Source organism: Prionailurus viverrinus, chromosome E3, assembly GCF_022837055.1.
Source record: "Prionailurus viverrinus isolate Anna chromosome E3, UM_Priviv_1.0, whole genome shotgun sequence".
NCBI lineage: Eukaryota > Metazoa > Chordata > Mammalia > Carnivora > Felidae > Prionailurus > Prionailurus viverrinus.
The window spans coordinates 38,163,118-38,191,000 of record NC_062576.1 but is presented as its reverse complement, the minus strand read 5'-3'; the positions used below and the strand labels follow the sequence as shown (position 1 = coordinate 38,191,000).

At 52.7% G+C, this 27,883-nt stretch overlaps 1 protein-coding gene across 10 annotated transcripts; it reads right to left on the bottom strand.

Annotated features, from left to right (window-relative positions):
- Positions 1–242: 242 nt before the first annotated feature.
- CDIP1 (cell death inducing p53 target 1) lies at positions 243–25,350 on the bottom strand. Of its 10 annotated transcripts, none has more exons than XM_047838240.1 (7): positions 25,247–25,350; positions 3,638–3,715; positions 3,064–3,168; positions 2,807–2,962; positions 1,700–1,973; positions 1,454–1,590; positions 243–520 (listed from the first exon to the last, which is right to left on the bottom strand). In XM_047838240.1, the coding sequence occupies exons 3-6, from the start codon at positions 3,146–3,148 to the stop codon at positions 1,479–1,481; spliced, it is 627 nt and encodes a 208-aa protein (XP_047694196.1). In that variant the 5' UTR covers positions 3,149–3,168; positions 3,638–3,715; positions 25,247–25,350; the 3' UTR covers positions 243–520; positions 1,454–1,478. The 10 variants fall into 10 exon arrangements, with proteins under 10 accessions (XP_047694196.1, XP_047694187.1, XP_047694189.1 ...); XM_047838231.1 differs by adding an exon at positions 17,351–17,908 and having other exon boundaries at positions 243–1,590; positions 25,247–25,290; XM_047838233.1 differs by adding an exon at positions 17,351–17,441 and having other exon boundaries at positions 243–1,590; positions 25,247–25,289.
- Between the last annotated feature and the right edge of the window lie 2,533 nt (positions 25,351–27,883).

Here is a 27,883-nt window from a genome sequence, read left to right as displayed (position 1 = left end):
AGACAGTAAGGTGACCCTACAGTGCAGTGAAGTGGACTCATATCCCAGCCAGGTCACAGCTAGCATCCCAGGGCTCGTCCACCTCCACACTGGATTCCCAAGTGGCTTATTGTCTTCTCTGGGCAGTCAGTGGGTCATAAGCGCTAAGACCCTGAGGACTCAAGCCCCTGCCTTTTGACCACTTCTAGCCCCACCCTCTTTCCCTTGAAGAAGGAAGCCAGGCAAGAGAGCAGAGGCCCAGGGCAGGGGAGTGAAAGGGCCAATTTAATGAGAAACTACAAACTGAGAGCAGCCATGATTCACAGTGACAGGAGGCCATGCAGTGGCAGTGCGAGACGAGGAGAGGGGCGGTGGGTACAGCGGTCCACGTGATCAAGTTCACAGACAAACCAGGAAATACAGTGTGGGCTCAGGCCCAGGGCAGGTGTCCACCAGGGCACTTCCGCCACGTGTGGCTGCTCCTTCCTCATCCCCAGCCTGTCCTAGTCCAGTGCCACAGCTGCTCCTGCTGCAGTACCTGCTGCTGAAACAAGCACAGTGACAGCAAGTCAGCCAGGAGAAGGGGCCCAGCGTTTACTGGGAAGAGGATCCATGAACACACTGCAAATCTGAGCGTGTTTGCGAAGCGGTCCCTGTCCCCTCCAGTCCTGGCCAGGCTACGCCAGCCCCTGGGCAAAGGTCTTGCTCACACACAGCAAGGATGTGGTATAGGCAGATGAGCTAGGCTCCTGGGCGTTCCTTCTGGCACTAGCAAAGATGGGTTTGTGGAGGGGTGGCCAGAAAGGGAGCTGGGCAGGGGCCAGAGGCAAGTCCCTTCTTGGCAAGCGGGAGCCTTAACTGCTTACCCCGTTATTTGCAGGTGTGCTAACCTCTCTACCTTACCCCAGGTGACTCCTGGGCACTTGGAAAAGGTGTTGAGTTTCTGAGTTCTGAGGGCCAGAGTCATTCCTTCTAATACTCATGCCCACCTCTGGCACCCCAAAACAGAGCCAGGCCTTATGTCCCTGTCCTGCTTGGGTCCACTCCCCCACTCTCAGCCAGCAGATCAGAAATAACCGTGGCTACAGATACAGCCCCAGTGCAGGCCCCAGTTCTGCTCTGGCTGCTTTTGGTCCCAGGGAGAGTCAGGACCAAATCTATACTTTGTACAGAAGAGGAATGAGAGAGACCCCAGCAGGGAGACTGTGCGAGGAGACCCTTCCCACTTTATCTTCCTCATCACAAACACCAAGCAAACCAGCAACATGCGGCTCAGTGCCATCCCCCCTGCCACTCGCTGACCCTTGGCCTTAAATCCAACAGAATTTTTGCCGAAGAGTCAGATGCTCAGGGAAGGGCAAGCCAAAAAGGACAGGACTTCCAGGGGACCGGTGGAACGGCTTCCATCCCCAAATGGGAGCGGGGAAGCGAGCCACTGAGCAAGGGGAGCAGAAGCACAGGGGGCCAGACTGACAGCAGGGAGTCCAGTCCCGGCTCCGTTAGCACAGGCGCTTGTATGTGTAGATGTAGGCTTTGCAGCTGGGGCACGTGTGCGTCACATCCTTGAAATCGTTGATGAGGCAAGGGATCAAGCAGCAGCCCAGATCACACCTGAATCAGAGACCGGGAAGGCAGGGAGGTCAGAGGAGAAGGCATTGAGGGCACCCAGGGCACCCAAGCTTACTCCAGCCCCTACCCTCTAGGCGCCCACACCACCTACCCCATGAAGCAGCAGAAGAAGCCCAGCACGAAGTTCATCAGGCCAATCTCATAGGAGATCTTGGTGGTGATGGCCTGCTGGCAGTGGGGACATACCGTCTGTACAGGCGCACCTTCAAAGATCTCTCCCTGCAGCACCGTCACCGTGGTGGCGGCCCCTGACGGAACTAGGACTGTGGCAGTGTGGCCCCCAGGGCCAGGATAGGGCCCTGGCGGATAGGGCCCTGGTGGATAGTAGCCCATGGGTGGGTGGGGGCCTGGAGGAGGGTAGAAACCTGAAATGGCACAGAAAACAGAACAAAGACGTGGCTGGCTTGCCACCTGCCCCACGTGAGAGGTAAGCACAAGGCCCCAAGGACCCCAGGACACAAAATGAGGCCTCAGGGACCAGGTCCTGGGCCAAGGTGACCATGACAGTCTCCCAGCCCTTCCTGGTCCCGACCCTGTGAGCACCAGGACAGAGCAGCTACTTGGTCCAGCCAGACGTGGCAGAGCTGGGAGAAGGACTCATCTCTCCTTGGTCTCCACCTCATGTGTGTGCTCCCTGCCTCTGGCACAAAGGGGACGGGGCGCTGTGTCCCACAGGAGGGAAAGCCTCGCCGCACACCAGCCCAAGCCCCTCTCACGCACACAGGGCTCTCCTTCCCACCAGCGTCAGATCCTGCACTGAAATACCTGGGGCCGCCTGTGCAAGAGCCCTGGGACTTTCTCCAGCCTGAGGAGTCCTTCTGGAGAACTGCTGGGTGATCAGGAGCCCAGACCTCCACCAGACTCCACGCCCTGGCAGGGAGAGGCCCCTGCAGCACCCATGAGTCAGTACCTCTCACAGGCCTGAGGAGCCTTCCCAGGAGCTAACCCTACCCCCAGCAGGGCCCAGGGCTCACATGGTTTGCCCACAATACCTGCACAGCAGCGCCTTGCTCTAGGACACTTGTGCCCCACCCCTCAACCGTCCACACTGAGAGGCAGCCCCCCCCCCCCCCCCCCGCCCCTTACTAGAGAACACACGGCAGGCAGACCACCTGCCTACACCAAAGGGTGGATGGCAGTCCAGATAACACACTGGGTGCTGGGCAGGGCAGACCCTGTGCTCCCCTATCCTACTTACCTGGAGGCATGTACGTGCCGTCTGCATTCATGTGCGGGGGGATGAAGCCGGGCTGAGGCATCGCGTGACCTGGTGGCTCATAGGGTGGGGGACCGATGTCTGCGGGGGGCATCGACATGCCTGGTGGGGGCTGCATCACAGCTGGGGAGGTGCGGCCTGGACAGAGAAGGGTAGGAAGAGGGAGCTCAGAGGGCAGTGGCTGCACAGTCAGGCACCAGCTTCTAGGAGCTGGGACCATCAGGGGCACTGAGCCCTACCTGGGGTAGGTGGGGCTCCACTCTTCTCCTCCAGAAGGGGGGCCGTGGGGCCTCCAGGATAAGGAGGGGGTGGCTCGTTGGACATCTCTGCTGCTTCTCCTGGGCCTGGAACAAAAACCCAGACGTCAACCAAGCTCCCAGCCTCTGCATGCTGGTCTGGCATCGGCCTGTGACCGTCCTCGGAGCCCAAGCACATAGCCTCCCGTGAGTGCTCCCACAGGTGTGCCCTGCCCTTGCAGCTCGAGTCTATTTTACTCCTCCACGTAAATCTCCGTGCTCTGGGTGGGGACAGGGCTTATGGACTAGGACTAATTCCTTCAGGAAAGGGGTTTGGAGTCAGTGGGCTCCCTCTAGGCCCTGGAGATGCCCCACCATTGCCAAGGATATGCCAGGCCCAAAGCCACCATCCTGCACCATCACCCATGCCCCTGCATCCGAGCCAGAGGGCAAGGGTGCCCTGTGAGGGCAGAACATGGTAAGGCAGACCCTCCCTCCCTCCCTCACGGCAGCAAGGTGCCTCCGTGCCGGAGCACTACATGGCTTGCCTGTGGGAGAGGATCTGGGAGATTGTTACCTCGAATCCCAGGCAGTCAGAAGGGGAAGCAGGAGAGGCTCCTTCCACTGCCACGCAGACACGCAGGCCTCTGGGGAGCTGTTGGGGGGTGGGCGGGGGAGAAGAGGCAGGCCTCAGCCACACTCCCTCCCCCATTCGGGGCTGGTTCCGCCCCTCCCAGCACAGCACCCTCCCACTTGCCCACCCACTCAGGTCCCCTTCCTCTCCGCTTCTGGTCCCAAGTCCCTCCCCAGCAGGCTCAGACTGGCCCCCACAGACCCGCAGCCACTGCAGGAAGAAATGAGAACAGGCGTCTCCCTACTCCCCAGCTCTCACAGCCGCTGTGCATGCGGCACAGAGGCCCTTGTGCTTGTTGAGGATGGGTAGGAAAGAAGATGCAGAGTGAAACATTTCCCTCACTTCTTTCCCTCCCAAGGCTCCCTGAGCACCTGCTGCTAGGCCCTGGGGAGAAAGGGGAAACCTGGGGCCTTCCTGCCCTGTGTTGGCATCCTGTCTCCTTCAGCAAGGCCCTTCCTTTTCACTGTGCCCAGCATAGAAGGCTAGAAATTAGCATTTTGAAGTAGGGCTTCATGTTTTTTTAAGTGAAATAAAATAATAGGAACTAACTCTAAACAGGACAGAGAGACATGCAGTGAAACCATCTCTGTCCTAGAGGCCCACGAGTGAAGTTCAGAGCCACATGGGGATGAAGGGCCCCAGACGACCCTACGGGGGGCAGAGGGATCCTGGAGCCTCGTTAAATTTCACACATCAGTGGCAGGGCCTGAGAGACCAAGTCCAAGCAGCAAAAGAAATAAAATGGGTATCAGTAAAATTAAAAGCTTGGGTTTCAAGGGCACCACCAAGAAAGTGGAGACTGCACATGGCACAGATTTTTACACATCCTCTACCTGCTAGAGAACTTGTATTTACAATATCTATATAAAGAACTCTAACTCATTAACAAAAAAAACCCATTAAAAAATGGCAAAGGATCTGAATACACATTTCTCCAAAGATAAAAACAAATGTTCAATGAATACATGAGAAGCTGAACACCTAGCCAAAAGGAAATGCAAGTCAAAAACCACAATGAGGTACCATTTCTTGTTACCACAACGAGAAAGTAACAAGTATTATGTAGAGAAACTGGAACCCCCACACTGCTGGGGGTGGGGCACACGAAAGCACAGCACCTTTACACTGCCTGGTGGTTCTTCAAAAGGTTAATACAGTTAATTACCACATGACCCAGGTGATTCCCCTCCCAGGTGTGTATACAGGAGAACAGGGAAAACACACAGAAACTTGTACACAAATGTTCACAGCAGCATTCCTCATAGTAGCCAAAAAACGTACGCAACTGACAGCATCCAACCACTGATAGGTCGATAGCCCAACTGTCCATGTGCTGATGTGTGCCCACAGTGGAATGCTACAACCTGGATGAACCTGGAAAACAGGCCGCTCAGTGAAAGAGACCAGACACAAAAGGCTACATACGGTGTGATTCCTTACATCCAGAACCGGCCAATCCAGACACAAGAATCATATTCATGGGTGTCAGGGCTTAGGAGGTAGGGGTGGGCAGAGAGTGATGAATACGGAGTTTCCTTTTGGTTTCCTTGCCAACACTGGTAGTAATGATGGTTGCAAAATATATTAAAAACCAGTGAATTGGGGCGCCTGGGTAGTTCAGTCGGTTAAGCCTCTGACTCTGGATTTCAGCTCAGATCATGATCTCACAGTTCTAGAGTTCGAGCCCCTATCAGGCTCCACACTGACAATGCAGAGCCTGCTTAGGGTTATTTCTCTCTCCCTCTCTCTACCCCTCCCCAGCTCAAGCTTGTGCTCTCTCAAAATAAAGAAAATTTTAAAAATACAAGAGTGAACCGCACACATTAAATGGGGAAATCATATGATATTTGATTATGTCAACAAAACATTAAAAAAAAATTGCCCGATCTCACGCAGCCAGTCTCTCTGTATATCCCTGCCTGTCTTATGCATAGTCACCCATATTTTTATATAGTTGCTGGTGTGACGGTTTTAATATGTATCACGTGTATTTTCTCCATCTTACAAGACACCACGACCATCAATTTTAATATTCCCTAAAATGGGCCCATCACGGTTTACCAACCCTTATTAAGGCATTTAGAAGGCTTCTTGTTACTTTCAGGGAAAAAAAAAAAAAGACAGTGAGACAGAAAACCTTTGGCTAACACTCTTTCATTTTCTTGGGTTATTTCCTTTGGTCAAACCTGCCAGAAGTGAAATTATTAGGTCCAAGGGTATGGCCACTTTGTGCTTTTTGGGAAGGATGATGGCAACTTACAGTACAAACTTTGGATACTACTGTTAATTGCTAATGTGTAATGTTAAAATGACAACTTGGTTATTTACTTCTTTGACCACTATGAAGCAGAACATCTCCCAAGAGTTTATATATTATGACCTGTTCTTTTGAGTTGCTACTTCTAATAATCCTTTAAAGACATGGAAACCAAGAAAAGATGGGGACTTATCCAAGGTCATGTGGCATATAAGAAGAGGAGGAGACTTATCTGAGGTCACATGACATATAAGAGGTAGAGTCAAGTCTAGGACCCTGGCACGACTCTCCCACCAACCAACCCTGCCTGCAGGAGAATTTCAATAGTGCACGGTCAAGAAAGGGAGGCCACAGAGTCTCTAAAGGGCATCACACGAGGTCTGCTTAGGCAGGACTGGAATGTGTGTGCTGGGCCTGGGGATCCTTACCAGCCCACCAGGCGCCCTCCCGACGGCAGGAAAAGGCAGCTTTCCTTAAGAGACTTGACTTGCGTCGGCGGAACACTCTGTATTACGCTAAGTCTCTCTGATATGGGCCAATACCTGCCTTAAACTCCTATCCTACAACCATCTGGGATGCCCCTGAGGTGGCACCACTGTCTATCTCCAGGTCCCAGCTCACCAGGGACCCGGCCAGGAAGAAGAGCTTCTCGGGTGCTGGGAGAGAGGAACCAGCCTGGGTCTTCCAAGCACCCCTGTGTCCCGGGGCCACATGCGCACTTGTGCCACCTCTGAAGACACAAGAGTGGCCTGCCTTTTCACCATCATCACTAGATCTAATTCCATGGTTTCTGAGAGCACGAGATTCTGCTTCTGGAATTCCACCATCATAATGATGGCACGAGCCTGCCACACAGGGCAAGGCCCTCCCGTGGTACCCACCCGACTGAGTCGACCGCTGTTCCTAGAGCAGGCACAGCTGCCAGCCACATGGACACCTGCAGTGTGCACAGGGACACTGCCACTCAGGCCACAGACCGTACCACCACCTGCCTCCATGCCTCCCTTGCACAGCAGGGCTCTGTTGCTCCCCTGTCTCACTGCCTTACCCCTACTCCCTCCCCTCCCCTCTACATCCAAACCAAACCATCTTCCAGCTGCCTTCTGGAACTGTGTCCTGTGGCAGAGACTGGGGTAGGCCCCTTCGGTATGGAAAAAGGTTTCTGAAAAACGGATCATCAACTTTTCTGGAATTCAATCTCCACCCCCCAGCGCCTCCCAATATAAAGCCAATGTGCATGCCACAAAACTGCATCATGTGAGGTATAATAAAAACTGTAAGACTGCTATGATCTTAAAAAAAAAAAAAAAAAAAAAAAAAAAAAAAAACCAACCCACATGTCCAAAAGCACAAGTTTTCCAATAAAAATGCACACTGCTCAAATTAAGCTACAAACGCAAACGTGTAATCTGAGATCACACCCTGGTCGGAGCATGTATCACCAGAGGCTAGGGAAGGCCACCAGACCCCGTCCCCATCGGTTTGCAGTTCCCAACAGAAGAGGGGGGTCTGGGGGCCAGGGGTCCTGGGAGCTCAGTGAAGTCAACATGCAGTCCCGGAAACCCAAGACTGGCCTCTCAGTCTCCCAATCTGGTCCCCAGCAGCTCACGGGTGTGAGGGCAGAGAGATGGGGCACCCAGGACACCAGGACTCCATACGGGAGCAGAGGTGCCCTCTGTGAGCCAAAGCACATCACACAAGAAGGATGATTCTTTTTGTTGTTAAGTTTGTTTATCTGAGAGACAGAGTGAGTGAGCAGGGGAGAGGCAGAGAGAGAATCCCAAGCAGGCTCTGTGCTGTCAGCATGGAGCCAGATGCGGAGCTCAATCTCACAAACCGTGAGATCATGACCTGAGCTGAAACCAAGAGTCAGACGCTTAACCAACTGAGCCACCCAGGTGCCCCCCAAAAAGGACAACTCTTAAACGAAGTGGTCATGTCACAGAGTCACAGTGCAGGCACCCCAGTCAGGGGCACGCCCCATGCAGGCTTCAAGGGCAGTGTACTCCAGGAACACAGACCCCCCCACACCTTGCACAACCTCAGAAGTCCAAGAGATGTTCCTGAGTGAGGACCTGGTGAGGCAGTCTCTGGACATTCCTGGGGTGCTTGCTATGGGTGCTAACCTGTCCCCCTCAGTCCCACGGGGAAGCTCTCCTACCACCGCCACCTTGAGAAAGTAAGCACGCTCCTGTCACACCTAGGGTCACACATTCTTACAATCACAGTGTCAGGGGTTTTCAATGGCTTCTCTTTACCCTTCAGTTCCTGTTTCCCTGTTTTCCAGTGAAGGTCTAGGGACACTGAGGGATTTCCCACTTAGTCCTGGATTAAAGTGATGCCCCAGCCCCAACAGCTCCTACTTTACAAGCCAATGACCCTTGGGAAACAGAGCTGCTTTCCAGAGGCTGAAACTAAGCAGGATCTGGAAATGTGTGCAGGGTGGAGGTTAGGTTACTGGTTGGCACCTGGTCACAGGAGCCTCGAGTCAAAATGACAGAGGACATCAGTGTCCCCTTGACTGCATTTTCAGGATTGAGGCTGCCCTGGAAGTAACAGTCCTGACCTTTGCTGGGGGAGGGAGGCAGCTTGGGCCAGGTGGCTCATCAATTAGAAGGCTCAAGACTCCTGAGAAGGTGCTGTGGACTGTAAGATACACCCTGTGCCTGCAGCACCCCCCGCGCTGTCCACTGTGATTCTTTGCACACTCATTTCCTTGAAATCGGCAAGAAAACCCTTAGAATGGAAAGGGCCATGGCCTGCCACAGGACAGTAAGGTCCTGGGGAGCTGAGGACAGATTCAGGAGAGCCCCAAAGGACGGGGGCAGTATGCCCAGGAGAGAGGTCCCGAGTGGTCGCTGGCAAGAGATGCATGGGCAGGCCTGCACATGCTTCTTGGCCCACTGAGAGACAGGATGGGGCCACCTGAGGCCCAGCCTGGCCCCCACACCCACAATCAACATAGGCTAGGACCCACTGTGCGTCCACGTAGAATGGAATTACTCAAGTCACCCTAAACTGAGATGAAAGCCACCTCCACGTCTGTCTGTCTGTGGACCTACGGCTGGCCTGTCTCTGCCGTGATCTCACTTTCCCAAGGGCAGCAGGTGCTAAGGCTTTCGGGGGGATGGCATGGATCTCCCGGGCACAGAGCCAGGCCCCTTCTGCAAAGCTGCCCACAGCTTCCCTCAGCCCCGTGGAGTCCTGAGTGCCACCTGCTGGACCAGCAGCCACTGGAGCCTGGCCCCACTTGGCACTCAGCGCAAGCCCACTGCAGAATACAAACTTCTGCCCTGCACCCCAAGGTGGGTTCCACCCTAAGCCGTACCACAGAGAATAATCAGGCCTAACGCCCATGGACAGGTTCTTGCTTCTCCTCTGATGAGCTGGAGGGGCCAAGTGAGGCTTCCCCAGGTGTGAGGAAAGAAATGATGTCCTGAGGTGCCTGCTAGGGGCTTTAGGCTGTGGGGCCATGAAACCAAGCAAAACTGTCTTACTGCCTCACCACCCCTACTCCCACCCCACCAATCCCAGGCCCTGTCTGCATCCAACACAATACTTTAAGCAGATGAGGAACGGGATAGCTCCAAGGACAGGACACGGTTCCAATGTGGGGGCAGGAAGGCAAGAACCCAAGACCCCACCCCCTTCTCCCATTCACAGCACGGCAAGGATCTGCCTCATGTCAGTCACCGGTTAACGGGAAAACAGGGCATACATGGAGAGTGTGGAGGTCTGGAGTCAGCTCTGGCCTTGAAGCCGGTGGCCCTGAGCGAGTCACAGACCCTCTGTGAGCTTCGGTCTTCCTGGGACTAGAACCCCTGCCTCCTGACCAGGCTGCATGAACAGTGATAATGACACGTGCCTGGCAGACTCACTGTGCAGGGGAGCAGAGCCCTTTAGGGTCAAAACACACGTCTGCTGGGGGGAACAATAAGGCTCTGGAATCAGACAGTGGTGAAGGTGGCAGAGCTCTTTCAACATACTAAAGCCACTGAACTGGGCACTTTATCTTTATTTTAGAGAGAGCCTGCAATTGGGGGAGAGTGGCAGAGGGAGAGAGAGCATCTTAAGCAGACCCCACGCTCAGCATGGAGCCTGACTTGAGGCGCGATCCCACGATCCTGGGATCATGACCTGAGCCGAAATCAAGAGCTGGACATTCAACCAACTGAGCCATCCAGGCACCCCAGACTGTTTACTTTAAAAGGGTGGATTGGATGGCATGTGAAATTATAATTACATCCCTCAAAAGCAAAACCCACCCAGGTGTAGCTATCTGTCTCTGTGTGTGCACCGTTATAAATCAAAGAGACAGAGAAGAAACACCCAGACCAAGATCATCGTCTCTGGGGTTGAAGTCTGGCAGTCACGGTCAAGAGAGGTGAGACTTCTTTCATTACACACATGCGCAAGCACACACACATCTATTAAACAAAGAGGTATCTGTATTATTTGCTTGACTAAAATCTTGAAAAGAATACACTTTTAGGACAGAGCAGCAATGGGCAGCTTTGGTCCCTGGTGACACAGAGGAGGCATTCACCTCCTGGTGCACCGATTTCAGCTGCTTTCCTCTGTCCCCTCACATCACAGGGAGGAGTTACAAGCACAAGACCTCGGGGCCCTGGGAAATGCCTCTGAGCTCCACTGTGCTCCCAACTGTTCACCCTTTGCTGCAGAAGCTGCTGCTGATCCAAGGCGGGCTTCCCACGGGAGCTGGGTGGACCCGGGCCCAGGCCCACAGGACACACTCCTGCAGACCTGAACCGTCCCCCGCACACCGCCAAGAGCTACCCAGCCCTGCTCCCACAGGACCCCAGACCCAGGGCAGGGACAGAATGCCTGGTGCAAAGACCCATCTCTGCATGAGAGGGCTCTCTTGGAGGACGGAGGAGGGGCACAGGCGGAGGACAGTGCCGAGGAGGAGGAATTTGTGACCTCAGTCTCCCCAGGGGCCTGCAAGAGCAGTTCTCTAGTGTTGTGAGTCTCCGGACTCCCTCACACTCAATTATTGAGGACTCCAAAAAGGTTTTGTTTTTGTGGTCTACCAATACTTGCCATACTAGAAATGAAAAATGAGGACTTTTAAATTTATTAATTCATTAAAAAACAATAAATGCATTACATGTCAACATAAATAGTTAAATACCTTCCCAAACAACTACCTTCCTAAACAACTGTAATGAGACAAACGGCATTGTTTTACATGTTTGGAATCCTTTTTAATTTCTGGCCTACGAGAAGTCTGCTGGGTTCTCGTGTCTGCCTCTCCCTCCAGTCGGCTGTGCTATGTTGTTTTGAAGTACTAAAGAACGTCCAGCTTCCCACAGATAAGTATCTGGAATAGTCCTTTCAGATCCGTAATTGTGGACATTCTTCCATACCACAGCCAAACCTGACAAGTGGTACCTTCTCAAAGGTTAGCTACAATATGGAATCTGAATCCTCAGTGAATTTTTCCCATGCCTGGTAACAATTCATTCTTCTACTCTGCATTTCGAATGGCTCTTTTACACATGCATGGCTTCTAACGGCACGCGTGGCTCATCTGGAAAACACGGAGCCCCAACTACGTAGAACTAACAGCGGGGACACACCTTACGTTACGTAGCATTCCCCACACTCAAATCACACCGTAACACCTCCAATCTCATCAGAAGAGTCTGTAACTAATGGGAAACTGTCTAGCTCACAGTGGCAGATACAAGTTTCTCATAATTCTAACTTCCCCTTGAAAGTTCATTTTATCATTGGCCACAAACAGAAGAACAAATTTATCACTGGCGACAATTCTAAAAACAGAGGGCAATTGTTTTCCTTGAAGTAGTGGGCTCACTGTTCATTTTGAAGAAAATGCCCACTAAATCTCCAAGCCTAGGTAACCATGGTTTGTATATCAGTCGTTCTTTTTTTTTTTTTTTTTTTTTAATTTTTTTTTCAACGTTTATTTATTTTTGGGACAGAGAGAGACAGAGCATGAACGGGCGAGGGGCAGAGAGAGAGGGAGACACAGAATCGGAAACAGGCTCCAGGCTCTGAGCCATCAGCCCAGAGCCCGACGCGGGGCTCGAACTCACGGACCGCGAGATCGTGACCTGGCTGAAGTCGGACGCTTAACCGACTGCGCCACCCAGGCGCCCCTATCAGTCGTTCTTTTAAGGAAACGTGGAGCACCACGAAAAAGCTAGTTCAGCTCACAAGTCAAATGACTATACATGTGCTTCTTCCTGGGGCATCCATCATACTTGGTGTGTGCACTGATCTGTCACATGTTTCATCATGTAGAATGTTAAAAAGATGTGTACTCGAGGGTCAGGATTATTTAATAAAATTAATCATTTTTACTGCTTTCTCTCATAGGAGTCATGGGTGTGGTGAACAGAATCCCAACAGCCGTTTGGTGCCCTCGCTGCTTTTGCACCACAAAAGCAAAGCCAGCATGCTGAGAAGGGCGATACCATGTCTTAGCGTCACTGGATTTGTGACCGTCAGACTCCCGGAAGCCTCCAGGAGACCGCACACATCACCGCTTGAGTACTGCTGAGCTAGGGGAGCCCGCAGACTGGAAGGGGCTCCACGGCCAGGGAGAGCTGGGAGAGCCGGAGTGGCCCAGCCGGTGAGCCCGCCCCGCCCAGGGGCGTGGGCTTTCCAGGAAGCATCTGACCAGCTCACACCAGCTGACCACTTTCCAGCTGTGTGACCTCACCGTGTCTCAGATTCCAGAGTTTGTAAATAGAGGAAAGCATGCCTACCTCGGGGGGTTGGAGCAAGGTTTAAGGTCAACGGTGTGTGCAGTAGCTCAGGACCTAGCACAGAACACCGAATAATGGCACCTGCTATTATCATCGTTCACTCTGAACAACCTGCAACAGGAAAGAAAAGGAAACAGGCACCAAGGCCTCTGCCACGCAGCTCCTGCCCCTACAACTGTGGGTGTCCCGGTGCGTGCTCCCCACAGGATCCTGGGGTGACTCGGAATCTCTGCCACACAGCTCCTGCCTCTACAACTGCGGGGGTCCCGGTGTGTGCTCCCCACAGGATCCTGGGGTATCTCAGAATCAAACCCCCTCTGAGTAGCTCAGCCCCGCAGAGTTCCTTGGTGACAGAGCCAAGTTGAGGCCACTTGCTCCGTGGGACTCCTGAAGAGATGCTATGTACGAGGTACCAGACGGCTGGTCCCAAAGGGCCCACCTTCACAGGCAGTGACGCCCCTGGAAAGGGTGCTCAGCCCGGACACTCTGGGCATCTGCCCGAAAGCCTGGGGCAAGGTGGCCGGGCGGCAGCAGCTGCGGGACCTTTCTGAAGGCGGGCTGGCCTGCGCACTGCCCCCCTCTGGAGGAACCACCTTCCTGGCAGCAGTGGCACTAGGAAGCCAGCTGGCCCCAGAGGGGCTCCTCTGTCCCCAGGATGCATGTTCCAGGTACCTGGCTTGGAGCAGGACTTTGGGATTTGTTGGGGAAACTCAGGTTTCCACGTTGCCCACAGCCTCCCACGTGCTGGACAGATGGGCACCCGCTGCCCAGGAAGGTTAGAGGCCCGGGGTACACAAGCCAAACACCCTCTCGGTGTCCAAGAGCCACCCAGAAAAGGGGGAAGGAGAGCCTGCGTTGCCCCCTGCTGAACCCCCTCACAGGAGGCCCGGCCCACATGTGAGTGCATCATCCCAACCTTACCTGCCCTCCCTGGAGGCTGTGTGAGAACTGAGACATGGATGTGGAGAAGCCACGGAAGGGCGAGGCCAACGGGAGGTGTCAATGACTGGGGGACTTACTTGCCAGGGACAGTCACAGACTTCCGGGGCAACACCATGCACTGTTCTGTTATCCCAAGCCCCCCGGGCTGGGCTTAACAGTCTGTGTGATCGCCACTTCACAGAGGTCCTTGCAGGGTGGGACGGTGCTTCTTCTGGGAGTAACCAACTGTTGGTTCACAACGGTAGTTGTGTAGCATGCAGGAAGTGACGGCACAGTCCCTGCCTTCCAGAAGCTCACAATCAACCGGGGAGGACAGGCATTAAATAACCACACTAAACGCCAAACCTAATTACAAAGTGTGCAGTGTAGTCTAGGGGACTTTGAAAGCACAGAAAAACTGGACACATTCTGGGGGTCAGGGAATGGCTCTCCGAGCAGGCCAGGAGGAGGTGGAGTTAATGAGACCAGCAGGCCAAGGAGGGGATGGGAGCAGTGGCTGGATGGGGAGTGACAGGTGAAGGACAGAGGCCGCACCGCTGTGGGTGGCCAGATCCCAGCCTGGAGCCCCTGTTCAAGCTGCACGGCCACAGGGGGCTGCTCTGCCGGAGCACACAGACGGTGGACCCCCATGGGGGAGCTGCACCAACAGGCAGGGTCAAGGGCCGGGAAGCCCACAGCACCTCCACAGCAGCGCCCTGGCCTCTTCTTTCCTGGCCTGTGATCCTAAATGGTGCCCCGCATCCCCAACCACTCAGTCTTCAGGAACAAAGATGTCAACTTTCTTTCTCAACCAGCAATAAAGTTTTGAGAGCACAGGGTTCAATGGCATCCTGCCCACTATGACAGACTGTAGGACCTTGGACAAGTTACTGAATCTCTCTGAGCCTCAGTTTCCTTATGTGGACCACCACACTTCATTTTTATTCAGGGCAACAACGTCTTAGCTAAGATACTCCCAAGCCTTTTGTCCAGTCACCTGTGACCACACGACTACACTCTGGCCAGTGAGTCATAGAGTAGTGATGTAAGGACTGGCAGGAAGGTGCTAGAGGGGAGCCACCTTTCGTCCTCCTGCCCTCCTGTCCGCTGCCTGGAATATGGATGCAGCAGCTCCCAGAGCCATGCTTGACCACGAGGTGACCCTGGGCATGGAAGCCCAGAGACACCATGCAGGCACTGAGATTACCACTTCCCGTCTCTTCCGTGTGAGAAAGAAACAAACTTGCTTTAAGTTGGTTTCTTTGGGTTTCCTCGTAAATGCAGCCAGACCTAATTCCAGTAATCAAAGAGAAACAGAAGTGCTAGTTTTCCAGCAATTCTCATACTACAGTCGGAAATTACTTGTGACTGGTAAATTTCAAGTTGATTATTCTCAAGGAAGGAATACAAGTGTCATTAAAAGTATACAGTGCTGGGGCGCCTGGGTGGCGCAGTCGGTTAAGCGTCCGACTTCAGCCAGGTCACGATCTTGCGGTCTGTGAGTTCGAGCCCCGCGTCGGGCTCTGGGCTGATGGCTCAGAGCCTGGAGCCTGTTTCCGACTCTGTGTCTCCCTCTCTCTCTCTCTGCCCCTCCCCCGTTCATGCTCTGTCTCTCTCTGTCCCAAAAATAAATAAACGTTGAAAAAAAAAAAAAAAAAAGTATACAGTGCTGGGGTGCCTGGGTGGCTCAGTCGGTTGAGCATCCGACTTTGGCTCAGGTCATGATCTCACAGTTGATGGGGTTCAAACCCCACGTCTGGCTCTGTGCTGACAGCTCAGAGCCTGGAGCCTGCTGTGGATTCTGTGTCTCTCTCCCTCTCTCCCTCTCTGCCCCTCCCCTGCTCATGCTCTGTCTCTCTGTGTCTCTCAAAAATAAATAAATGTTAAAAAAATTAAAAAAAAAAAAAGTGTACAGTGCTAGGGGCACCTGGGTGGCTCTGTCAGTTAACTATCTGACTTGGGGTCAGGTCATGATGTCACGGTTCGTGGGTTCAAGCCCCGTGTCGGGCTCTGTGCTGACAGCTCAGAGCCTGGAGCCCACTTCAGACTCTGTGTCTCCCTCTCTCTCTGCCCCTCCCTGGCTCATGCGTGCACTCGCTCTCTCTCTCTCTCTCTCAAAAAATAAACATTAAAAATGCTTTAAAAGAAGGTACAGTGCTAGTTAGGCTGAAGGTATGTCGACAAGTGGTCCATAGCTGAAAAGCTCCCATCGTGGATTTCCCATGGACTTGGCTTTCTCTAGCCTCTGCACAGGTTCACCAAGCAGGCCCTTGAGCTGCCAAGTTCTAGCCCCAGAGGGCCTGGGAAATCCTGCCTGTGGCCCATTTCCATTGTTCTTACCGATGGAGGCGGGATGAGAGACAATCCTTCCCTCAGATAGCATCGCTGGTGGCTGCGAACGACGTATTTTTACACGTGAACAGGGGCTTATCTGATGCCAGGGGAATTCTAAATATTCAAAACAAGCTAAAGACACGGAAAGGACCAGAAAGCAGATCTGGTTTTCCCATCTGCCTCTCTCATCCCACCCAGCCTGCACGCTCCTCCCTGATCACGATCACCGCACCAAACAGCTAGTACATCAGCCCAAGCCAATGGCCCCACGAGCCATCACTGGTGCCCTTTCACAGGGAGGTCTGTGCCCTCAAGTCCCAGGTTGAGCTGAAAGGACAGAATCCTCACCCGGTGCCCGGGCGCCAGACCCCACACCAACTGTCTGGTCCCCCAGCTTTCTCATGTGTAACATGGCAGCAGCAGCCCCTGCCCCCGCAGACGTGTGCAGAGGCATAAATGAGGCTGGGAGGAGCACACAGCTCAGAGCCTGTCACACGGTGCTCAACGCAAATTCTTGCTCACGTCACTTGTATTTATGGAGCCGCAAGCAGAGCATGAGAAGTCCACAATTAAAAGAGAGAAAATACACTGGTGCTCTTAGAAGCAAAATCAAAAGGCAGACAGACACAACTCAAAGAATGGGTCTAAACTAAAAAGCAGTAAGATCTTCAGGAGCTGTGACGATGACAACGGTAATAACTGTACAATTTACATCATGCTGAATTCTTGTCAAAGCCTTGGCAAACCACTCTGAGTCCCCGAGTGTCAGGAGCACGCGGGCCACAGCAGAGCAGGTTAGTAGGGCTTGTCTGGAGGACAATTTTGCTACCTCTTCATTCTATTTGACTAATTCCATTTCAAGGCACTTGTCCTAGAGATAAGTGAACACGTGAGCAAAGAGTCACATGCAAAGTGTTTGTATGTATCAACATCTTGTGTTCCACCAAAGGGACTGGTTACCCACGTGGTTTATCCATACAGCATAATATTTTTCGCCCCAGAACATGATACAGACCCATTTCAGAGGTAGAAAGGTTGTCTTTTTTTTTTTTTTTTTAAAGTTTTTAATGTTTATTTTTGAGAGAAAGAGAGAGGGAGACAGAGTATGAGCGGGGGAGGAGCAGAGAGAGAGGGAGACACAGAATCCAATGCGGGCTCCAGACTCTGAGTTGTCAGCACAGAGCAGAGCTCGAACCAAGAACTGTGAGATCATGACCTGAGCCGAAGTCGGATGCTTAACCAACTGAGCCACCCAGGCACCCTGTGATTCTACTTTAAAGATATATATTTACATACAAATTACACACCAAATGTGAAGAATTGTTTTCTCTAGGTAATAAGATTTTGGATCACTTGTTTATAAACAAACACACATACTGAAAGTTTTACCTGTAGTTTCTAATTTTTCTAGGATGAGCGGCTCCTTTGACTGGTTCCTTCCCAAAAAGGCTCATAAATGTAGGCATATTCCTCCTCAATCCTGAAAGATACCTCCAATTGTAATTGAATTTTGCCTACAGGAAAAGCAATAGTCCAAGAAGCACACCCGAGGACTGTCGATTTCCCAGCTCTCCTCTCAGAAGCGGTGTGACGGTCTTCACGCTGGTCCCATAAGAGTCTGCTAGCAGGAGCCGGTTCTCTGGACCAGGGCACCTTGCGTCCTCCAGTAAAACTGAGGGTCCGGACCCGTAAGCTGGAACATAAAGGCTATCCAAGGGAGTTCTAACCTCAGAGACCCTGCCTGGGGAGCCAGCAGGTCACGTGGCAGAGGAGGGCAGGAAGAAGAGCCCAATGGACGCATGTAAAACCGAGACGGACAAGGTTACTGGGCTCGCCTGAGGCCAGCAGCTGGGGCAGGCGCTGGTAGTGCAGGCCAGGCCTCTGACCTGTGGTCCAGCATCTCCTCTGCCTTCAAAGGTGCCCCCCGGCAGGATGGGCCTCTGGAGCCTGACAGAGGAGGAGGAGGATGGAACGAGGGTGGAAAACAGAGCCGCAGCCCCCAATGAATAAACAAGTCATCTGCAAATGTCCGACAGGCAGGGCTTGTGAACTAAAGGGCCAGCTAATTTTAGAAGCAGGAAGAATCTACAGAACCATCACTTAGACAACCATGAAGCCCTGAAAAGAAAGAATCCTTACCTCTGCCTGCACTGAGCTGACACAAAGCAGTCTTTGCATTGACTCCATTTTAATCAGTTATCTCAGATCAAGACATACCATTCTGATCCGTGTAAAAGCACGAGGCCCTACGTGCAACCAAGCCACATGGCCACGACAGTCACGGCCACCCGGCTGGAAGAATCTTACTTCAGACACAAATGACTACAGCGTCGTTGCTGGCCCAGCAGGGGAGCTTAACCAGACCTTATCCAGGTCTCCCTGCCCAGAGCAGTGAGGAAGTATTTGTACATCATTTACATCCTTCCTGTTCCAGGGCATTCTCCCAATTATCTTAAACAAAGCACAGCTGGGTGCAGAACAGGAGTTGCAACAACCTCACCAGTGCCAGCGTGACATGCTGCTAGAGGTCGTCTGGATGGCACCAAGTGAAAAAAGCCAAAACCAGTCGACATGTCGCAGATGAGTAATTCTTCCTGGAGACCACTGCAATGGTTGGATGTTGTCAGAGACAAGCATCTGAGGAGCACACAGTAAGAAGCTATGTTGCAGGATCAATGGAAAAAGCTGAGAAACCAGAACAGTCCAGGGATACGCTCTCCAGTTGAAGCGTTCCAGTCAGGCGGGGCTGGTGTCCACGACGACATGATGTCCACAAAGGTGAAAGGGAAGAGTGGGAACAAAAGTGCTCCGCTCGTGAGTGAGGAATACACCTAACCGTATTTTGAATTACCTTACAAGAAATAGTATATGGAAGGTTAACGAAATTCCTATCACTGTCAACGGACATCTGGCCCAAAGAGTTTACTCATGCCACTTGGGACAGAAGAACTATTTTCGATCTTCTCCTTGGGAAAATGGGAGCTCACACTATATCTGGAGTTGCCTTATTTATGGCCATGTGCATACTTCTCTATGAGTCACACATCTAGAGACCACCTTTTAGGCGAGAAATATCATCACAGATCACAAAGTCCAGAGTCTCAGCTGACATTCGTTACTCTTCAAACATCGCCTAAACACCCACCAGAGGCAGGGGGCAGTGCCGCAGCCAGTGATGGGCAAGGACAGGCAGCGCCCACCCCCCCGGCTGCTCTCGGACTGCGAGCCGGCCCAGCTTCTTGGAGAGGGGTCCGGCCTCGTGCCCGATGTGCATTCGACGCACCGGTCTCAGCCCGGTCTCTTTTCTCACACGTACTCAAAAGTATGCTCCAGCGGATCCCACACTCCCACAGAGGGCTGCGCACACAGGAATGCCATCATGAGTTTACAGGGATTTCACTCACCCAGAACTGAAAGAGAAAACAACTCAAGTGAGCTGACCAGTCCCCCTGCTTTTCCCTCAGTGAAGGCTGGGCTGGGGAGGACGAGAACGTGGGAGCACGCGCGGCTTCGTCAGGAGCCCAGTTCCTGCAAGCCTCTGAGCTCACAGACAACTCAAGGCCTCTCCAGGGCAGGTGGACCATGAGGTGTCTGCTCCACCAGCTGACTTTAGAACCCAGCCACTGAATGTTCAGTTGGGAATTCAACCCTGTATTCAACAATGTATTACCTGTACTTCACGGAGCACCAGGGCACACGCAGACCACGGTCCCTACACCTCAGGACTTTACCAGCCCAGCCTTTACAAAGACAGGACAGCTGAAATGCAGACACACTATGCAACTTTCTTCAATACATAAACACCCAGCATACCTATAAGCCAGGCACTACCTACGCCCTGAAGATGGGGAAAGACATGTCTAACAGACCTTACATTTGGGGGGAGATAGAACACAGAAACAGGTAAAGATTACAGTTCTCAGACAGTGATGCATGCCATGGAGGCACACAGAGCAGGGAAGGAAGTGCTACAGGGATGCAATTTTAAACAGGGAGGGTTTCTCAGAGTGGGCAGCCCTCAGGCCAAAGATGGGACAGGCCACATGCACAGCTGTGCAAAGAAGGTCCAAGCAAAGAGGGTTAAGTGCAGAGACCTGCGGTGTGCCCACAGAGTGGGAGGAGCTGAGGGCAGAGAGACCGGCCCTCGGCAGGCCAGGTCCTCAGGCAGCTAGAGGAAATCCACTTTTATTCCAAGTGAGATGGAGGGCTTGGAAAATCAGGTTGTCCGTTTGTCCCACGGCTCTCTACTTCCTGCACGATGCCTGGTGTACTAATGTGGGTCCCCAAAATCCTGACATCAACAGGGGGCTGCTAGAGGTTGGGAACCCTTAGCACTCAGCCCCCACCTGTAGGAGGCATGCCTTCTTTTTGGCCAGTTTGAGTGGGGCCACAGAGAAATGGGACAGGCAAAGCAGGTAAATGCACACAGAAATACACATAACCACAGCTTGTCTATACAGGACAGAAACCGAGGCCTGAGTCTCAGACAGCAGAGAATGCCCCAAGAGTCCAAGAGGTGAGAAGGGGTCCGAGGGGGCCTTCCAGCCTGGAGCAGTGCGGAACTCTCCCAGGACCAGCAAGGGCCAGCGTTACCAGCACAGCTGTCACTATCTAAGTCTGTCTTTTCTTTCTTTCAAGGGACTTAGATTCTTCACTCCTTAATTCAGCCAACATTTCATGGGCCCCTCCATGGAGGTCACTCATCTTGTGGTCCCCGCCCTCAGGGAGCTGCACATCCTGCGACCAAGCCAGCTCACACTCAGGAAGAATTTGCAAAAGATACTGAGCAAAACCCAGATGAGAACCCAGGACAGCAGGTGCTCCAGGTGAGAAGGGGCTTCTGTGGGTCAGAGCACTGGAGAGGCTTCAGGCCATGTGGGCCCTGCAGGAAGGAGGGTAGGGATTCCAGGCCTGGGACACCAGAGTCGCCATGAGCAGAGGGGAAACAGAACACTAGGGTCAAGGGCTCAGCTTCCCCAGCAGAACCAGCAGCTCCCAGATAGCACAGACAGGGTCTGGGGCCAGTATCTCCGCAGCTCTGGGAAGCACGTCAAATACTGGCTGACTCGGTGGATAAGTAATGCAGCCTGGCTGGTACTCTGGGCAGGGGCTCTTCCCCATCCCATAGGCCCTATGTCATTAGCAGTGCCCCCGTCCCCAAGACGGATGTCTGAGAGGTGTTCCAGACTCTTTTCTGGCCCTGCTCTGGCAAGCCCTGCCAATGTCATGGTTCAGAAAGGTCTGAGATCCACTTTGTCACCTACTGGTCAAGGTCTAAGGGGGAAGAGTCTAGACCTGGCCCCATGTTTCCTGTCTCTCCACTGCACTCTACTGCAGCCACCCAGATTGCAATGCGCTCTTCTCCAAACAAAGCAAACCCCACCCCTACGAAAGGACCTTACCCAGAACCCTCCCTCAACCTCCACACACCTCCCCGGACCCCTTGCCTTCCCTGTGACTCCCTTCACACTTTACTCATCTCCCAACCAGAGCAACTGGGGGGGCTCTCCCACTTGGGTCCCCACAGGCCTTGCCCAGCCCCTGGCATGGGTATACAAAATAAGCGAGTCCGTGAGGGTTGAGGTCAGCCTAATCAGGTTTCCTGTGCTATTCCTGGCCCAAATGCCCACCACCCACAGCCACGGGGCCAGAACACAGCCGTATCAGAGATAGAGTCCCTGATTTCCTGATGAAAGCGCCTTTGTTTATGGTCAAAAATCCAAAAGACCCCTTTTCTAGAGTCACAGGCAATGCCCTGGAGCACTTTTCACTATGAGGCCAGGACAGCCCATGTTCCCCTCAGCATCACCCCCTTCAGCCCTGCTGTGCCACTATCTGGCCATCTTCCGAATCATCCCTCAGCTGTGAGACGCAACACAGGTGAGGACGCTGCCAGGTGGGCCCAAAGCAGGTGCAGAGAGAACTCCCTGCAAACACAGCTGCATTCGCTGCTGCCTCCCCAGCCTCTAAGACCTTTGCCCTTAATACTGATTAGGACTGTGACAAGTTTCACTTCCTCCCGGAGGAACAGAGGGTTCGAATTCTCCCCAGACCCCACCCCGGACACACCTTCAGCCCTCTCTACCTGCTCTGCCTTCCCTGGCCTCTATTTCTCCTTCAAGGGAAAACAAAGACATTGAAAAGGTGTGAATTCAGATTGAATCAACACTTATTGGACACATCATGTATCCAGCACATCCCCAGTTTTTACTGGACTTTCATGAGAACTCGTGGTAAGAATCAATGGTGCTGGGACTCCCAGTGGCCAGACCACAAAGGGGACACGAAGGGGCTCATAGTACCCATGGATAAGGAGCACCAAAATGACGATGACAAACGCTTTCTGGAAAATTGATCCGACATTCCCAAAAAACATCACAACCACTTTTATGGAAGCAATCAGGTCACTGGACTTCCTTACCCTGCACTGCATGGTTCTGTGCTGGTTTTAGTTCGTCCGACATGAGGGGACACTAATCTTTTAGTGAGAACAGACACAGGACTATCTCACCTGGGTGTTGCTTTTCACCTATCACAGATGTAGCAAGTGAGGTTCTGGGAGGGCAAATGCCCGGTCACACAGCTTGGAAGCGACAGAAGTGCCCCCAGCACGGTCTGCCAAGTCTAGACAGTACTGGCCCCAGAACCCCACCATTGTCACCAGAACCTGATGACTCACAGAGCAGGAGAGGTGCTTGGTCTGCAGGCTCAAGAGCAACCAGACCTGCCTCTCCCTGGGTGGGCTGCCCTCTCCGGGGAGACGCTTTGCCACAGGCCCAGGCCCAGCACCCCTCTCCTCTGCAGCACTAAATTGCAATGCAGTATTCCCATCTCCTGGGGAGACGTGCCTGGGAGAGTCCCGACTGCAAGGATGAGAAGCCGGAAGCCGTGTGTGGGGTTCTAGAAACTGGCACGCTCCCCCTCTGTACACTCCATTTCCAAGTCCCTTTGTGGAGGCATAATAAACCTCACGCCACCCCTGTGAGCCTGGCTCTCCTCTCTCCTCCCCACTGAGGGCCAACATTAGCTGCTAAGCTCCCCCTGCATGCTGCCTTCCCACCAGCGTGACCGCTTCCATTCATGTAAGGACACAGACATCAATACAAGGTGCCGTGACTCTAACCGCCACAGTCCCCTGTGTCCTACATGGATAAAAAGATGTGCATGCTCTTTGAATGGTGTTTCTGAAACTGGAGACAAATTTCCACAGGACTGGTCACTTCTCTCCCTCTCAAGACAACCAGAAAGGATTAAGGGTTGGTGTTTGTGGCTACAGAACAAAGTACTCAGCCCAGGGGACTCAAAGCTTGTCAACTGGGCTATGCAGCGCTGTTCCCTTGGAGCTTTAGAAAATACACCAAACAGGCAGGCTCAAACCAAGCAAGCTTACTCTGTGAAGAGCAGAGACAGAGTATTCAGGCTGACAACCTATCACTATGGCTGGCATGATATGCCGGAGCAATCTATTAGGATACATTTCATTCGTGGCCCCTCAAAACAGTTTTGGTCCCTGACATATTACTCTACGTCCCACACTCCATGTTTCTGCTCTTAGTGATTTTGGAGCCATGGGCCGCTGTTTTCCAAGTCTTTGTAAGAGCACGTGTAAAGTTCTTTCCTGGTTCCACGGGCCTATCCTAAGGAAAAACCTCGAAACTCCTTCAGCTCCACAGGGGTGGGAGACAGAGAGATAAACCTTCAACACCCAGGGCTTCTGTTAGTTAAAAAACAACACGCAAGATTCTACGACTCTATTATATACGTGTTTAACTATTTGGGAGGGACACAGACTGATGTCCACACTGACTTTGACATACATAAACAAACAAGGTGGCCTGTTGCTTAGATTTGTGATAAAATCCAATAAAATATTCTAAATTTTAGGTGGTGGCCTATGGGCATTCAGCGTAAAGTTCTCTCAACTTTTAGGTATCTTTCAAAATCTTCATAATTAAATGTGGGAATTGAGGGCAAGGCAGAGCTGGCACACCTCCTCCCACCCAACTCCTAAGTCAGCCCGGAGATAAGAAACCAAGTGCCAAGGAGAGAGGTCACACTTATCCTGGCACTGCCCGCCTTGCAGGAGGGACCAGGTTACATACAAACCTGGTATAAATGCTCTGCCCCAGGACCTCCGTCCTTCACTTTGATAAAGCTTCTCAACCCCAAATGTGACTGAGAATTAGCTGGGGAGCTTATTAAACAGTCCTGGGCACATCCCATAACTGCTGAATCAGAACCCGGGGGAGGGGGGGCTGCCCCCAGGAACCAACCCTTTTAACAAAGGCCCTGCCCTGGTGATTCTGAGGCAGAGGATCTCAAACCCACACAGGAGAAACTCAGAGTCGCTAGCTCCTTACCTGACACCTGTTGAGAAGCCTCCTGGGAACATTTAGAGGAAAACAGAAACGCACACCCACGAACAAGTGCCCAAAGCCGGGCTAGAAAAAGCTGTGAGAGTTCAACGACACCGAGGTCCTCGACGGCACGAAGCCGGGCTCAAAGCCAGGCCAGGTCACTGCCTCCGGCCGGGCGCGGACGCGGAGACCTACAGACGTCGGCGAGCGGGGACGGGCGGGGGAGGGAGAGGCGCGCGGGCCCCTCGGGCCTGCCAAGGTCACCGAGGAGCTCAGCAGGGGCTTCCGTCACAAGGACCCTGCCCCCGACCCCCTTTCCTCGAGGACACAGCCGCCGCGTAAAGCTGGAGACAGTATTTCCCCGACCTTCCCTACTGGGGATGTGCGAGAGGTGATGAGCGAGCAGGACCCCGAGGAGCGGGCCGGCAGCCCCCAGGGCACCGGGCCCCGGCGCCCGCCCGGGCCTGGCGAAGCTGGAACCACAGCCCCGCGGGGAGCCGGCCAACCCAGCGACGGTGCGACGTCAAAACCCCGAGGGCCGCTCTGGATCGCATCAGCTCCCGCTGCGCCGCCCCCGGGGACCCTTTACCTCGGGAGGCCGGGCGCCCGAGGCCGAGCGAACGCCAAAACAGGCCGGGGTCCAGGCGCTGGGAGGACGAGACCCTCAGCCCCGCGGGGCTTTGTGCGCACGCCGCCCCCCGCCCGCCCAAAGGTCTCTGGGAGATGTAGTCCGTCTGTGCGCCTGAGGCGCGCTCCGCGGGCCGGGGAGACCACAGTGCCCGACATGCACCGCGCAGGCGCCGCAGGCGGGGGCTGGGGGCTCCGCGGTCCGAGGTCATCCCCCCTCCCCCCGGGGGCCGCAAACGCCCAGCCCTGCTCCTGAGGGAGGCTCCCTGGGAAGCTGTCTCCAGTAGCCGAGGCGACTCACCGACCCCGCGGCACCCGCTGCGGCCGCAGCAGCAGAAACGGCCACCTCCGCAGCTCGCCGTCGCGCGTCTGTCAGAAGGAGGCGGGTAGGCTTTGGAGCAGGGCGTCACGGTGAGAGGCGGAGCCATGAGGTCAGCGCGGGGGCGGGGCTTCTGGCAACACGTGACGATCCCTGGTGAAGTCAGGGTGAGCAGAGGCGCTTCGGCGAAGGCTGGACACGTGGGAGGGCCGGGATAGATGTGTCCAGCGAAAGAGGAGCCGGAAGCTAAGGGAAGGACCCAATTAGCGCTCCCTCCCACCTTCCGGGCACCAGGGCATCCGTCCAAGCCAGGTGCACCTTCCTTCCATTATTAAGTCAACAAATGCTTATTGAGAGGAGGTGCTGTGAGTTCTGCGAATGTGCGCAGAATGGGAGAAGCTTTAGATGCCTGGTGTGGAGGGGCCAAGCTGAGGTCAGTTAAGGCAACATTCTGCCCTATTTTAGCTCTCATACCGTGAAGTCGTGTCTTTGTGTATGTTTAGTACCACGTCTTTTGCCTTCTTGCGCTTTTTGTTGATTTTCCTGTTTAAAATGGTGTCTGAGCATAGCCCCAAAGCACTGTCCAGTGTTCCTAAGCACAGAAAGGCTGTTATGTGCCTTCAGGAGAAAATACCTGTGTTAGAAAAACTGTTACGGTTATGTTATAGTGGTGTTGGCTGTTAGTTCAGTGTTACTGAATCAGCAGCATAGAGTAAATAAGATGTCTTTAGATAGAAACATTCATAAAACATGGTTATGTACTGATTGGTTAATGCAAATGTGACCGGATGCTGGCAGGAACCCTACCCTGTATTTCTCCTAGGAGTGGTAGTTCACTACTCGCTAATCCAGTGTTTACAGTAACTTCATACAATATAACTAGCACTAATAATGAGACTCCACTGTTTATGATCAGTTGACATTTTAAGGAATCATTATGATTGCCATGTGGAAAATGGTTTATACCAAAAGAAGCTGAGAAACAAGCACATATGTAATTCTAAAAGTTCTAACCATATTTAAAAAAAAAGTAGAAAGTGGGGTGCCTGGGTGGCTCAGTCAGTTAAGCATCTTACTCTTGGTTTCAGCTCAGGTTGTGACCTCACAGTTTCATGGGTTCGAACCCCATGTCGGCCTGTGCTCTGACAGTGTGGACAGAACCTGCTTGGGATTCTCTCTCTCCCTCTCTCTCTGTCCCTCCCCTACTCACTCTGTCTCTGACTCTCTCAAAATAAATAAATCAACTTTTTTTAAAGTAGAAAGAAACAGGTGGTGTTAATTTTACTAATATATTTCATTTAAGCCAATATGCGTGCAAAATACTATTTTTCAGTATTTAGTCAGTATAAAAAATTATCCATGAGATATTTTATGGGTTTTTTTCCAACCCTAAGTATTGGAAATCCAGTGTGTTTTTAGACTTGAAACAGATCTCATTTGGGATCAGCTAGATTCCCAGGGCTCAGTAGCCACATGTAGCTTGTAGATGCCATATTGAACAGTGCAGATATGGAACATTTATTCATTTGCTTGCTCAACCGTGCAAAGTTTTGGTCTCTGCCTGGAAATATACAGAATGGAATAAAGCCCAATATCCATTCTCAAAGTGCACATAGTCCAGCTAGGGAGACGAATATAATAGTCTGTGTTGAAGACATCGAAGACATCAAAACAAGGTGCTCTGAGAGGTCAGGGAGGGAGCAATCAGATGAGGAAAGCTTCAGAGAGGAGATAGACATTTAAGATAGGACTTGAAGGATGTGTAAGAATTCCCCAGGTAAAAGAAGTTAGAAGGGCACTCCTAGCAGTGAGAGTTGCTTATGCAAAGTCCCAGAGAAATGACATATGGAGGTGCTTCTGGGGAAATGCAAGCAATTCTTAATGGCTGGATTGTAGGGTGTGAAAAGGGAGAGTAGTGGGTGGGAAAAGATGAGGAGGGTCTTATAGACGAGTCTATGGAAAACAGAACTTTATCCACTTCCGTAGTAATGGTGGATGTGAAGCATTGTATCTTGAGTGATATGACCAGACCTGCATTTTCTACAAATCATCTGGCAATGTGCAAGGGGTGGAAATTGTGGGCAGGAAGAGCCATTAGGAAGAGAAGGGGCTGTAGGCAGGATCCAGAGGAAAATCCAGGGACACTAAGAGGACGATCAGAGAGAAAGGAGGGCAAAGGGTGGTCTAGAGTATCCTGTGTGATACAGGTCAAGTAGAAGATGGCAGGTAAACCTCACTATGCTAGAGGCTCAGGAGAGATGCTCTGACCCTCCAGAGTCCACCCAATAGCAGAGGGGGCCAGTGAGAGCCTAAAATTGAGTAAGATCAAACTGGAGTCAAGTCTTGGACCACACCACTGCATGGCCTTGTTGAGAACACTTAATCTTCTGACCGGGAAGTGGGGATAAACATAATAGTAGCCCCCTAGGACTCTCATAAGGATGGAATGGCTTACTGTAGCTAGGTCCCTTTGCACAGTGCTTGGCACAGGCTGGCACTTGACCCAGATGGTAGCTATTATTATTTGCTCTCCTTAGAGTGCCCTGGGCCCCAGTTCCCCTGCTTACAAAATTGGAACTTCCATCTCCAACTTGCTGTTAAAGGAATCAAAGAATAAAA